The following is a 14331-nucleotide window of genomic DNA, read 5'->3' as shown; positions in this document are numbered from 1 at the left end:
TTCCCCACTCCCTCTGAACCTCTCCATTCCCCACTCCCTCTGAACCTCTCCATTCCCCACTCCCTCTGAACCTCTCCATTCCCCACTCCCTCTGTTCCTCTCCATTCCTCACTCCCTCTGTTCCTCTCCATTCCCCACTCCCTCTGTTCCTCTCCATTCCTCACTCCCTCTGAACCTCTCCAATCCCCACTCCCTCTGAACCTCTCCATTCCCCACTCCCTCTGTTCCTCTCCATTCCCCACTCACTCTGTTCCTGTCCATTCCCCATTCCCTCTGAACTTCTCCATTCCCCACTCCCTCTGAACCTCTCCATTCCCCACTCCCTCTGAACCTCTCCATTCCCCACTCCCTCTGAACCTCTCCATTCCCCACTCCCTCTGAACCTCTCCATTCCCCACTCCCTCTGTTCCTCTCCATTCCCCACTCCCTCTGTTCCTCTCCATTCCTCACTCCCTCTGAACCTCTCCATTCCCCACTCCCTCTGAACCTCTCCATTCCCCACTCCCTCTGTTCCTCTCCATTCCCCACTCACTCTGTTCCTGTCCATTCCCCATTCCCTCTGAACTTCTCCATTCCCCACTCCCTCTGAACCTCTCCATTCCCCACTCCCTCTGTTCCTCTCCATTCCCCACTCCCTATGTTCCTCTCCATTCCCCATTCCCTCTGTTCCTCTCCATTCCCCACTCCCTCTGTTCCTCTCCATTCCCCACTCCCTCTGAACCTCTCCATTCCCCACTCCCTCTGAACCTCTCCATTCCCCACTCCCTCTGTTCCTCTCCATTCTCCACTCCCTCTGTTCCTCTCCATTCCCCACTCCCTCTGAACCTCTCCATTCCCCACTCCCTCTGAACCTCTCCATTCCCCATTCCCTCTGAACTTCTCCATTCCCCACTCCCTCTGAACCTCTCCATTCCCCACTCCCTCTGAACCACTCCATTCCTCACTCCCTCTGTTCCTCTCCATTCCCCACTCCCTCTGTTCCTCTCCATTCCCCACTCCCTCTGTTCCTCTCCATTCCCCACTCCCTCTGAACCTCTCCATTCCCCACTCCCTCTGAACCTCTCCATTCCCCACTCCCTCTGTTCCTCTCCATTCCCCACTCCCTCTGAACCTCTCCATTCCCCACTCCCTCTGAACCTCTCCATGCCCCACTCCCTCTGAACCTCTCCATTCCCCACTCCCTCTGTTCCTCTCCATTCCCCACTCCCTCTGAACCTCTCCATTCCCCACTCCCTCTGAACCTCTCCATTCCCCGCTCCCTCTGAACCTCTCCATTCCCCGCTCCCTCTGAACCTCTCCATTCCCCGCTCCCTCTGTACCACTCCATTCCTCACTCCCTCTGTTCCTCTCCATTCCCCACTCCCTCTGTTCCTCTCCATTCCCCACTCCCTATGTTCCTCTCCATTCCCCATTCCCTCTGTTCCTCTCCATTCCCCACTCCCTCTGTTCCTCTCCATTCCCCACTCCCTCTGAACCTCTCCATTCCCCACTCCCTCTGAACCTCTCCATTCCCCACTCCCTCTGTTCCTCTCCATTCTCCACTCCCTCTGTTCCTCTCCATTCCCCACTCCCTCTGAACCTCTCCATTCCCCACTCCCTCTGAACCTCTCCATTCCCCGCTCCCTCTGAACCTCTCCATTCCCCGCTCCCTCTGAACCTCTCCATTCCCCGCTCCCTCTGTACCACTCCATTCCTCGCTCCCTCTGTTCCTCTCCATTCCCCACTCCTTCTGTTCTTCTCCATTCCCCACTCCCTCTGTTCCTCTCCATTCCCCACTCCCTCTGTTCCTCTCCATTCCCCACTCCCTCTGTTCCTCTCCATTCCCCACTCCCTCTGTTCCTCTCCATTCCCCACTCCCTCTGTTCCTCTCCATTCCCCACTCCCTCTGAACCCCTCCATTCCCCACTCCCTCTGAACCTCTCCATTCCCCACTCCCTCTGTTCCACTCCATTCCTCACTCCCTCTGTTCCACTCCATTCCTCACTCCCTCTGTTCCACTCCATTCCTCACTCCCTCTGTTCCTCTCCATTCCCCACTCCCTCTGAACCTCTCCATTCCCCACTCCCTCTGAACCTCTCCATTCCCCACTCCCTCTGTTCCTCTCCATTCCCCACCTCCGCTGAACCTCTCCATTCCTCACTCCCTCTGTTCCTCTCCATTCCCCACTCCCTCTGTTCCTCTCCATTCCCCACTCCCTCTGAACCTCTCCATTCCCCACTCCCTCTGTTCCTCTCCATTCCCCACTCCCTCTGTTCCTCTCCATTCCCCACTCCCTCTGAACCCCTCCATTCCCCACTCCCTCTGTTCCACTCCATTCCTCACTCCCTCTGTTCCTCTCCATTCCCCACTCCCTCTGAACCTCTCCATTCCCCACTCCCTCTGAACCTCTCCATTCCCCACTCCCTCTGTTCCTCTCCATTCCCCACCTCCGCTGAACCTCTCCATTCCTCACTCCCTCTGTTCCTCTCCATTCCCCACTCCCTCTGTTCCTCTCCATTCCCCACTCCCTCTGAACCTCTCCATTCCCCACTCCCTCTGTTCCTCTCCATTCCCCACTCCCTCTGTTCCTCTCCATTCCTCACTCCCTCTGTTCCTCTCCATTCCCCACTCCCTCTGTTCCTCTCCATTCCTCACTCCCTCTGAACCTCTCCATTCCCCACTCCCTCTGAACCTCTCCATTCCCCACTCCCTCTGAACCTCTCCATTCCCCACTCCCTCAGTTCCTCTCCATTCCCCACTCCCTCTGAACCTCTCCATTCCCCACTCCCTCTGAACCTCTCCATTCCCCACTCCCTCAGTTCCTCTCCATTCCCCACTCCCTCTGAACCTCTCCATTCCCCACTCCCTCTGAACCTCTCCATTCCCCATTCCCTCTGTTCCTCTCCATTCTCCACTCCCTTCATAACTCCTGAATTCCCCACTCCTTCAATACCCTCTCAATTCCACATTCCCTCCATATGCCATTCCTTTAATTCTCCTCAATTCGCCACTTCCTTAAGTAGCCATTCAATTCTTCCCTTTCAATTAATTCCCACATTCTTGTTTGGCAGTCGGTTTTCAGTGCCAGTTTAAAATATTGCGAGTTTTCTTGGGTATTATTTATACTGCTCTTTTGAAAAGAAAGGGAGAAAGTTAATCAAAAAGTTGGATTCATAGAAAATTAGTAAAAAGAATAATTTATTTTGAACACAAATATTCACAAAAAGAGTGAGAAATTGAAAAAGGTAGTCAAATAAGTAACCTCCCATACTAATTTACACACTTCATGCACAACATTTTTGGTGCTGTCATCAGATCATCTTCACATCTATTATTGTAGAAGTTGATAAAGGACTTCAGGGAAGAGATAACGATTATTCATTTCAAGTGAACACAGAGAGAGTGCCAGCCTCATCACTGTTAAGTTTAAAACGCACTCTGCTGGGTCTCCTGACAATTCAAATTTTATAGAAAACATTATAATATATATATTGCAACTCTCACACCTTTGTGTCCAGGTATCTTACATTATCTGCTGTTCTTCCACAGTTTTCATTAAAATTATCAGTATTTGCCCAAGGCCAATACTATCCTGTTGATAGTGTGGCTTCTATGCTACTTACTTTTACTGTCTGTGTGTCTCATTTGTTAGCTGTGTACATTTGTTATCTCGTTTGTACATCTGTGATTCCTGCTTGCTTTGCTATTACTGATAATATGACCAAAGCTTTAACCCTGAACTACTTGACCCCTTCAATCTCTAACTCTAAAGTCAATCTAGACTTTTATTGCCATTCCAGCTGCCTCCCTGCTCGTGTGATGTTGGCCTATTGGGAATATGATGGGAATACAGTGTCTAAGATTATAATCTCAATTAACATTTGTTTGAGAGTCCTGAGCATTGAGGCTTTTAGAGTGGGGACTGTTACACTTGTTCCTTTCCAAACAGGAAATGGAAGAATGATTGTTCTGGTCACAGCAAATAAATATGATCCAGATCTTCTTTTAAAAAAAATCCCAATTTATACAATTTTTGTTTCTTACCTTCAGAAATCCCAACATGCAACCCGATGTTTCAATTGTAACTCCATTTGTGGTCAGTGAGTAGCTAAATTGTGAAATTGTTTCAGCCCATTCTCTCTGCACTACCTTTCTGCAAGAGGAGCTCAGCTAATCTCACTTCACTGCCCTTTTGCTTTAGGCTACAAAATGTTCCTCTTTAGATATTGAAAGTCAAAATTGAATTTTTCTCCAGGCAGAGCATTCAGGATCCTCATAATTCTGCAGACAAAAATTGTCATCTTGTCACATTTGGTTTTTTTGTCATTCATCAAATTTCAGAGATTTTTATAATAAATGACCATCTGAGAAAAAAGCTATTTTTCAATCAAAACAAATTAAAAATGAATTTTGAAGTGCGTATACAATCTGGGTGTGAGCTGTATTAAGATATAAACGGCAAGATTTACTCTGTATGTACCTGTGGTGTACATGTCCTGGGATTGTTTGATGGGACAATGTAGATGCATAGGACTCAACGTTGATTAGAGCCCAATTCTGTCCTTCCACGTTTATCCACCTCCACACCTGGTCCTCTTATGACATGAGTTGCTTTTAGCACAATCACCCATTCTCACCTACTCTTTAGGTGCATTATCACATTATATGGGATACATTCAGCACAACCATCCCATTTTCTCCTTCTCTTAGCTCTTATTTTCATTTATTCAGCTTTTCCAGTCTTCTGGCCTGTAATGCGTAATCTCCTCGTATACCAATCCATTCATATATCTTCTCTCTGTCTCTCTCGGCTCTGCTTCAACTTATCTGCTTACCACTCCTTCCCTAACCTGTTCAATAATTACCACTTATTCCTAGTTAACAGTTGAACAGTTGTGATGAAGAGTCAACAGATTCAAAACATTAACTTTGCTTTCTTCTTACAGTTACTGCTAGACTGCTGAGCTTCTCCACAAATTTCTGTTTTTCTCTTTTAAACAAATTTTCTCTTTTTGCAGCCTCTGAGATTCAGATGATGACCATTCCTCAGACCCAGTATGTTATCGCAGAAGGTCCTGTAGCAACAGTAAACAGTGGCCAGGTGAAAGCTGTGACACAGGTAAGTTTATTTGGTTCAGGGCAACATCTTCAGAATGTGACAGCTTGTGATATTGAGGTGCATGCTTCTCCTTCAGAGTTGTAAGTAGGACATTCTCCCTTTGGTGATTGTAAACTAAATTGCCAAAGGTACAAAGCTGGGTGCAAATGTAAGCTGTGAGGAGGTCACAGAGTTTGTAATGAGATATACACAAGTTCAGGGAGAGGAAAGCAAGATGGAGATGCAGTAAAATGTGGGCAAGTTTGAGGTTATTTACTTTGATTGTAAGAAGGAATACACATTTTATTTTTAAGAGATGTAAATCTTGTAAGTGTGGGTATTCAGAGACGTGAGCATGCTCATATATGGAATACAAGGAACATACAGGTGCATCAAGCAATTATAAAAACAAATGGCATGTTGACTTGACTTGTAAAGAAATTGGAGAACAAATAAAACAACTCCTGCTACAATAGTACAGGGCATTGGTGAGACCATACCTGGTCTCTGTATTTAAGGAATGATATTTTTCTATTGCAGGCAGTCTGCAAAGGTTTACTGAATTGATTGCTGGAATAAGGGGTTTCTCCAATGATGAGATGCTAAGTAAATTGGGTCAATATTCTTGAGAGTGTAGAAAAATTGCGAGGTGATTTCATTGAAATTTTAACGATTCTGAAGGGACTTCACAGGGATTGTTTGGCTGGGGAATCCAGAACATGAAGGTACAGATTCAGGGGAAGGGATCAGTCATTTAGGACTGGGATGAGAGACATTTCTTCATTCTACAGGATTATGAGTATTTGAAATCCATTGTTTGAGACTGAGAAAGACTAATTACTTATCTCTTGGGGAATAAAAGGATATGGAGAGTAGACGAAAATGTAGAGTTGAAGCAGATCAGCCGTAATCATAATGGATAGCAGAGGAGACTCGAGATCATTATAATCTGCCTTTATTTCTTGTGTTTTACTAGTTTCTGAAAAGTTTTTGTTACAACACAGATAAGAGCTCATTGATTCTGTATGAGCTTGATGGTGTCACTTTCCAATTAATCCCACTGCCCTTTCTCCAGAACGCACTCAATCTTTTCTCTCTCAATGTTTAGCCATTGCTGATTTCAATGTAGTTGGAATTTACTGTTGCTGTCCTTAAGTAATGTATTACAGGCCATAAAAACTTGTACAATATTTTCTTAAATCATTTCATCAAGTTTCTTTAAATTTGTGATTACTGATTATTGGTCCAGAGACAATATCTTTATGATTCCTATGAAATCTCCTCTTAACCTTCGCTGTTGAGAGGTGAGAAATCTTCACCCAAACTTTGAAGAGGTGAGAAATCCATGCTGACCCAGATTTCTCATGTATCTGAAATCTTTCAACCATGGTGCTATCTTAATCTATTTCTGAGCCCTGTATGGTTTTGACATCATTCCTATGGTGGGGTACTCAGAGTGTACAGTACTGTAATCAGGGGCTGAACTAATGTTTTATAGAGACTATCCCCAATCAAATCTTTTCTTTCCAGATGGAGATTAATTTTCCCCTTGACTATTTCTCGAATAGTGATTCTACCAGTGAGTTAAAAATCTCACAACACCAGGTTATAGTCCAACAGGTTTAATTGGAAGCACTAGCTTTCGGAGCGCCGCTCCTTCATCAGGTGGTTGTGGAGGACACAGTTGTAAGACACAGAATTTATAGCAAAAGTTTACAGTGTGATGTAGCTGAAATTATACATTGAAAAATACCTTGATTGTTTGTTGAGTCTTTCATCTGTAAGAATGACCGTGATAGTTTCACTTCTTTCACGTGTAAATCACAAAACTTTTTTTTAAAAGTTACATTCTTGGGTTAACTAACAATTGGTGTTAGCCAGACAATATACTGAAGGTTTCGAGGAGAAAGTGAGGTCTGCAGATGCTGGAGATCAAAGTTGAAACTTTATTGCTGGAACAGCACAGCAGGTCAGGCAGCATCCAGGGCCTGTGCCCGAAACGTCGAATCTCCTGTTCCCAGGATGCTGCCTGACCTGCTGTGCTGTTCCAGCAATAAAGTTTCAACAATATACTGAAGGTGTTAACCCCCTGTGTTCTCTGCCTGTGCCATAATGTTTAGACTGATTCTAATCTAAAAAGTGAGATAACAGAGTCTTACATGAATTTATGCAGTTTTTGAGCAAAGTATAATGTACAAAGTATAATGCATGTGGGTCTTAAGTGTGTGTGTCTGACTGACTGACTGACTGTCTGTGGTAAGGGGTTGTGAGTGTGAGAGAGAGAGAGAGAGTGTATATGTATGTGTATGTGAGTGTAGAGTGTCTTAAGTCTGTGAGGGGTGCATGTGTGAGTGAGACTGTGTGTGTCTGTTGGAATAGGAGTGTGTGTGTCTGCCCCCCACTCCAGACACACACTCTCTCTCTCTCTCTCCCTCTCTCTCTCCTCCAGACACACACACCACACTCACATGCACCCCCTCACAGACTTAAGACACTTTACACTCACATACACATACATAGACACTCTCTCTTACACTCACAACCCCCCACCCCAACAGACAGACACACACACACACGCACACACACACAGACCCACATGCACGCATATACATATGCGTTTGTGGGGTGAATTTGCAGAGTTACATTAGTTACATTGTTACATTGTACTTTGGTCAAAAACTGCATGAATTCATGCAAGACTCACTTTTTAGATTAGAATCAGTCTAAACATTATGGCACAGGCAGAGAACACAGGGGCTAACACCTTCAACATATTGTCTAGCTAACACCAATTGTTACAGTTAACCTGAAAATGTAACCTTTTTTAAAAATAAATGTTTTGTGAATTACACATGAAAGAAATGAAACTATCATGGTATTCGCACAGATGAAAGACTCAACAAACAATTGAGGTATTTTTCAATGTATAATTTCAGTTACATCACACTGTAAACGTTTGCTATAAATTCTGTGTCTTACAATTGTGTCCTGCACAACCACCTGATGAAGGAACGGCGCTCCGAAAGCTAGCGCTTCCAATTAAACCTGTTGGACTATAAGCTGGTGTTATGTGATTTTTAACTTTGTACACCCCAGTCCAACACCGTGGTCTCCAAATGATGTCTACCACTGATGTTAGACTCACTGGTCTATCGTTCTCTTGGTCTGTTTTTAGTGGAACCACATTAGCTGCCTTCCACTCTTCTGGAACCTCTCTGGTGGCCAGAGACAATTTGTAATTTCCTCTCTCATCTTCCAAAGCAGTCTGGGATGTAACTCATCTGGATCTGGTGATCTATTTTTAAATCCGCCAAAACCTTCAGCTTCTTATATCAATCCATTCAAGAACTCCACAGTCCATCTTGATGAATTCTTTACTTGCACCGTTCTTAACCCAAGTACTGACAGATGTAAAGTACTCACTTAACATTTTGCCAATGTCCTTCAGCTTCACACACAGATTGCCCCTTTGATGCTTAAAGTGCCCTACTCTTTCCCTGGTTATTCCCTTCCTTCGATACACTTGTGAAAGATCTTCAGATTCTCCCTAATCTTAAGAAAAACCCAAAGAAACTGTGCTGAAAATCAGAAACAAATGGTATCTTTAATGCTGCTTCCCTCTCATATCTGGAACGGAATAAATTCAACAAATTCACTTCCAATTTCCAATTTGTTCTCACCTTCACCTGGTTTATCTCTTACTCCTCCCTTGCTTGACATCTCTGTTTCCATTTCTGGGGATAAACTGGCCAGACTACACACCCTCTCACACTGCTTCCTGTAAAGACTGTTTATTGCTCCCAGTTCCTCCATCTCCGTCGCATCTGTTCTGATGATGCCAACTTAGATGGGAGGGGCCTCCAGAATATTGACTTCCTTCCTCAACCAAGGATTACCCACCACCATGGTTGATAAAGCCCTCAGCTGTGTCCAACTATTTCCTGCATTTCGGCCCTCATTCCCTCTCTCTGCTCACACAACAGCGATAAGCTCCACCTACCATCCCACCAGCAAAGGATCCCACCACATCCAAAGGATCATTAGCTGCCATTTTTGCCACCTCCAGTGGGGTGCCCTACCTGACATATATTCCCCTCCCCTCCCTTGTCAGCTTTCTGCAGGGACCATTCCTGCTGGGACACTGTGGTCCATTCTCATCACCTCTCCACAGTTCTACGGCACCTTGCCCTGCAATCACAGCAGACGTCACATGTGCCTGTTTACCTCCTCCCTATCCAATGCCCCAGACATACACAGCTGTACAGCACAGAAACAGACCCGTTAGCCCATGCTGACCAGATATCCTAAATTAATCTAGTTCCATTTGCCAGCATTTGGCCCATATCCCTCTAAACTCTTCTTATTCATATACCCATCCAGATGCCTTTTAAATGTTGTAATTGTACCAGCCTCCACCACTTCTTGTGGTAGCTCATTCATACACACACCACCCTCTGTGTGAAAAAGTCTTCCAGGTGAAGCAGCAATTTACCTGGTCTTCACTCAATCTCGTCTACTGTATTCGCTGTTCATCATGTGGTTTCCTCTACACAGGGGAGACAAAGTGTAGATTGAGAGATCACTTTGCAGAATACCTACAGTCTGTCACAAAAATAACCCTGAGCTTTCAGCTGCCTGCCGTTTCAAAATATCATCATGTTCCCTGGCCAACATCTCGGTCTTGGGCTTGCTACAGTGCTGCAGTGAGGCTCAGTGCGAGCTGGAAGAACAAGGGAACCCTGCAACCTTCTGTAATCAATATCGAGTTGTCATTTTAGGGCCTAAGCACCTTTTCCCATGTGCTTACCTCAACCCCCACACACCAGGTCTTGTTGTCACATGGGCTGCTACTTCTAACATCTCCTTGTCAGTCAGTAATGGTTCTGATTGGCAGCTATTCATTCTCCCAGGCTGAATTTTATCCATTCCCTTGTCTGCCCAACTGTTTTTCTCTCTCTCTCTAAGCTTTATCTCCACCTATCATTTACTCCCTCTTGTTCCCCCTGCCCGCTTCAGCATATATACCAATCTTTTCCGAGCTACAATCAGTTGTGAAGAGCAGTCACTGTACCTGAAATGTTAACTCTGCTTTCTCTCCTCAAATGCTGCTAGATCTGCTGAGTTTTTCCAGCAATTTTTGATATTGTTTCTCCCTAATCTTGCCTACCTGCTTCTGCCTCTTTGCATTCCTCATTGCTTTCTTGAGCTTGCCCTCTGCACTTTCTATACACCACCAGGGCTGCCATTGTTTTGCTCCTTTGTACTTGTAATATATCCCAATTTTCCTTTTTATTCAGTCCCGAATATTCCTCAGCATCCAACATGTTGGGCCTGTGCTCTCCCCAGTACTTTTTGAATGCCTTTCGTTGTTATGCTATAGATTTACCCTCACAGAGCTCTTCCCCATCTATTGCGGCCAGATCCTGCCTAATTTTAATAAAATCTACCTGACCCCTATGTTTTTGCTATCTTTTTCCTTTTTCACAACAAACTTAAAACGTAGAGTGTTGTGCTCGCTATCACTAAAACGCTGCCCTCACTGTTAGCTGTCCAGCTTTGTTTCCCAGCATTATGTCCAGCACTGCAATTTGTAGGACCATCTACATGTTGGTATAAAAAGTTCTCCTGAATACATTTCAAAAAAATCTATTCCCTCTGAACCCTTTATACTATGATTAGCCCCCAATTAATATTGGGATCATTGCAATCCCTGATGTAATTACCTGTTATTATTTTTACGCACTATGTGGATTGACTACACACCACCTCAATTGCCTGTGACTGCGCCCTTTTATTCCACCTCTATTTTGCCTCAGCTGATTGCCAGAGAGAGGGATGGAGTCTATAGTGAGGAGTGGAATTTCTGATAGAAACCAAAGTCAAGGGCTTCAGTCTTCACAACACTGAACAGAAGGATTTTTCAGTTTATCCAAGTCTTGATGTTGGAAAGGCATTGTGATGATGGTGAGGCAGTGGAGTGCATGTTACGTATTCTAGCAGGAAAGATATTCAGTGGAAATTCATAACCTTTGACGTGTTTTTTTTTTCAGACCCACTATGTGATATCAGAAGGTCAGCCTGAGCTGGATGTGAAGCAGAATGCTGCAGTACGATTAGGTGTGCCTCAGACACAGACTGACACCACCCTACAGCAGCCAAATGCACAATTCATCATTACCTCAACAGCAAGTGGGAATGGAAGTACTGAGGTGCCAATCACAAAACCTTAGCAGTTATTTACCAGAAAGAAATCCTCTCCAAATTCATACTGACCCCACTGGGTGTGGAGTTACAACTTGTGGCATGCATTTTATAAACAGAAAGAGAGAGAGAACAGCGCAGAGACTGTTGTGCTTACAGCTTTTCCCTTCCACATATCATACCCTCCCGGCATCACCTAACCCTCTGAGTGAAGCATTATTAGCAAGAATCAGGAGATTAGGGTTTTTCACATTGATAGTGTGGGCTCAGCCAGATGGTGCCAAGAATGGCATTGCTTAGGAATCAAACCCAGTTTTTAAAGAAATTACTTGAAGGAAATGGAAAGCAAAAACATGGGGAAAGAACGATGAAGTGACCAGCTCTGTTCACAAACCCTCATCTGATCACCTTTGGCCAAGTGAGCTGTATGTCACCAAACTACCAGGAATGTCTACAAGAGACTAGACTCCAGGTGAACTCCCGGAGGACATAAATCAGGGGTTTCATGCTGAAAATTTGCTATGATCCACCAGGATTCTTGTAAAGCTGGAAAGGTGGAAGGACAGCAGGCTGGGTTCTTGAAACATGAACACTGTCAGTGAGATACAGTGTTCAGGCAAGGTTGTAACTGAAGAATACCAGGAAAAGTATTACTGGATTGTATGTGTTCTCAAGCTGAGAGAAAGAGAGCTCTGTATACGGCTTGTGTTCTTCTCTAGGTCTGTTTTTCTATAACTGTAGAGGGATGAGAACAATCCAATTAACTCAAAACTGACACAATTACAGCAAGCACACTGGCAGCCCAGTGCATGCACACGGGAAAAGGCACCCTCTGTTCACCTGTTACAAACAGACTAAGGTGGAAAAGTTTGTGAATGAGATTTTAATGCTTTATTATTTAAGAGTTTAAGTTCACTGTAAATTTCTGTGGTTGTATCATTAGAGAAACTGCTCTACAAACAAGTGTTTAAAGATCAATAAAAGTATAAACCAGACAGTGCTCCTCTCCCCAGCACTCATCCTGCCCCGTTGCTGCTTCTCCTCCAAAATGAGGAAGGAGTCAGGATACTGCAGGGGAGTGGGCAGGGGCAGAAATCCAGAATCAGATCTCTTTGAATTGCACTGCTTTGGCACACCATTTTGAAAAGTGAAATCTCCCCAGGTGTCATTGGGATTTTGTTTTGCAGAATTGCTGTATAGTGATACAAGACGAGTGTTGATGTGCTGGAAATGAAACTTGATTCTGATGCACTAAGAATGAGCCAGGACTTCTATCAGCTGCTTGTCTGCTCCTTTCAATAAATAGGGACTAAGATGGTTACACTTCCACTGTTAATTACTGCTAAGATGTTTGGTCTGTGTGACAATTTCACTGATATATGATTTCTCGTAGCTTACTCCTCAATTAACTCCAGTTGTGTCTGCCCATGGTTTGAGATATCAATTACCCTAATTACTATTAGCACTTACTGTGGTCTCAAAATTGCAAAACATTACAACAGACTTTGTTTTAAGTTTCAAATATCAAGACATTTACTTAGTAAAAAAAATGAACAAGTGCATAAATAATAGCCAACTAAGTATTTATTGTGGATGATAATCCACCAAATGCCAACATGATGTCACCAAGATAAAACTTTGAAGAATGTTTAAACAGTGTTTCTTTTTATTGAACTTTGTCACTATTGGAGCCTTTTTACTTTAAACTTGGAAACTCAAATTATTCTGACATCCCTGAGAAGGGGAGAAGAATGGGTGATTTGTTACCCTCCTGAAAGTTTTAAACAATCTTTTAACTTTGTTCTTTCAATGTCTTGCAAAAATGGTTGGGGTTGACTGGCTCTTGAACATTCCATCACCCTCATTGTAGAGTGTCAAATCGAACCTGTCACAGGGAATATTGTCAGTTATTTCTCTTGTGTCCGTAACCAACAAGGTCCGAACATTGTGTTGAACAAATTTGGTCTTGGTCTTGGGTTTCAGCCAGTGTTTAATCGATTATGGACTGTCACTGATTCAATAGAGCAGGAGCAAAACCAAAACCATACACTGTTTCATCGGATGGATCTGTGCTATCTGTAATTCACTCTTCTCTGGTGTTACACATTATCCCTCTCTACGATCCTTTTTAGTTTCACAGGGAGATGCGCATCAAGTATTTCACATTGCTAGATTTCAATAAATTGTATTAATAAAGCGGCTTTATATTAGTTTAGAGGTACAGCGTTTAGAGGCATTTAATGGAGGCTGAGCCAACAAAGGAGAGATTGGGAGGGCTGACCAAATGTTTGGTCACAGAAATGGAACATAAGGAAGGTCTTAAAGAGGAGTTGTTTGGAAAGAGAATTCCTGTGTAGGATCTAAATGATATATCTGCCATTGATGGGGCAAAAGGAAGCCAGGTTGGAGGAGGATACAAAAATGTAGAGGACGTGTCTTTGGAAGAAAGTTAATGATTTAAATTTCAAATCATATCATAAAATCCCTACAGTGTGGAAACAGGGCCTTTGGCCCAACAAGTCCACACAAACCCTCCGAAGAGTAACCCACCCGGACCCATTCCCCTTCATTTACCTCTGACTAATGCACATCCCTGAACACTATGGGCAATTTAGCATGGCCAATTTACCTAATCTGCACATCTTTGGACTGTGGGAGGAAACCAGAGCACCTGGAGGAAACCCACGCAGAGAATGTGCAAACTCCACACAGACGATCGCCCGAGATTGGAATCGAACCCAGGTCCCTGGTACTGTAAGACAGAAGTGCTAACTACTGAGCCACCATGCTGAGCCATCCACCCATAATTGGAAGAACCAAATGTTGGAAGGACCAGGATTGGTGTAGATTACTGAGGATTGTGGTTATGAAGGAGCCCAATTTGGATAGAATATGGCTTGCTGAGTTTATGGAGAGATGATTAAGGTATCTAAAGGTTTCCATGTTGAATCAGATATAGTAAGTGCAGAGAAAGGTGAAGTTAGGACTTTTCAGTTAACAGTCTTAGTGAAGCAGGATTGGAAACTCAGCCTGGAGCAAGATGAAAGAGGTTT

At 43.9% G+C, this 14331-nt stretch overlaps 1 protein-coding gene across 12 annotated transcripts in view; it reads left to right on the top strand.

Moving 5' to 3' along the window:
- Positions 1-12932, top strand: part of prdm10 (PR domain containing 10) — a 241471-nt gene extending 228539 nt beyond the window's left edge. For all 12 annotated transcript variants that reach the window (XM_087976537.1, XM_087976536.1, XM_087976538.1 and 9 more), the window contains 2 exons: positions 4998-5098; positions 11128-12932. In XM_087976537.1, the coding sequence (XP_087832663.1) occupies positions 4998-5098; positions 11128-11307 (281 nt within the window). In that variant the 3' untranslated portion in view covers positions 11308-12932. The remainder of the gene's footprint in view (positions 1-4997; positions 5099-11127) is intronic.
- Positions 12933-14331: the final 1399 nt, after the last annotated feature.

The sequence above is a fragment of the Chiloscyllium plagiosum genome, unplaced genomic scaffold (assembly GCF_037043375.1).
Source record: "Chiloscyllium plagiosum isolate Xiang-an unplaced genomic scaffold, Cpla_swu_hap1 HiC_scaffold_29, whole genome shotgun sequence".
Classification (NCBI taxonomy): Eukaryota; Metazoa; Chordata; class Chondrichthyes; order Orectolobiformes; family Hemiscylliidae; genus Chiloscyllium; species Chiloscyllium plagiosum.
Note: the sequence above shows the minus strand (reverse complement) of the source record. Positions and strands in the feature narration are given on the sequence as shown.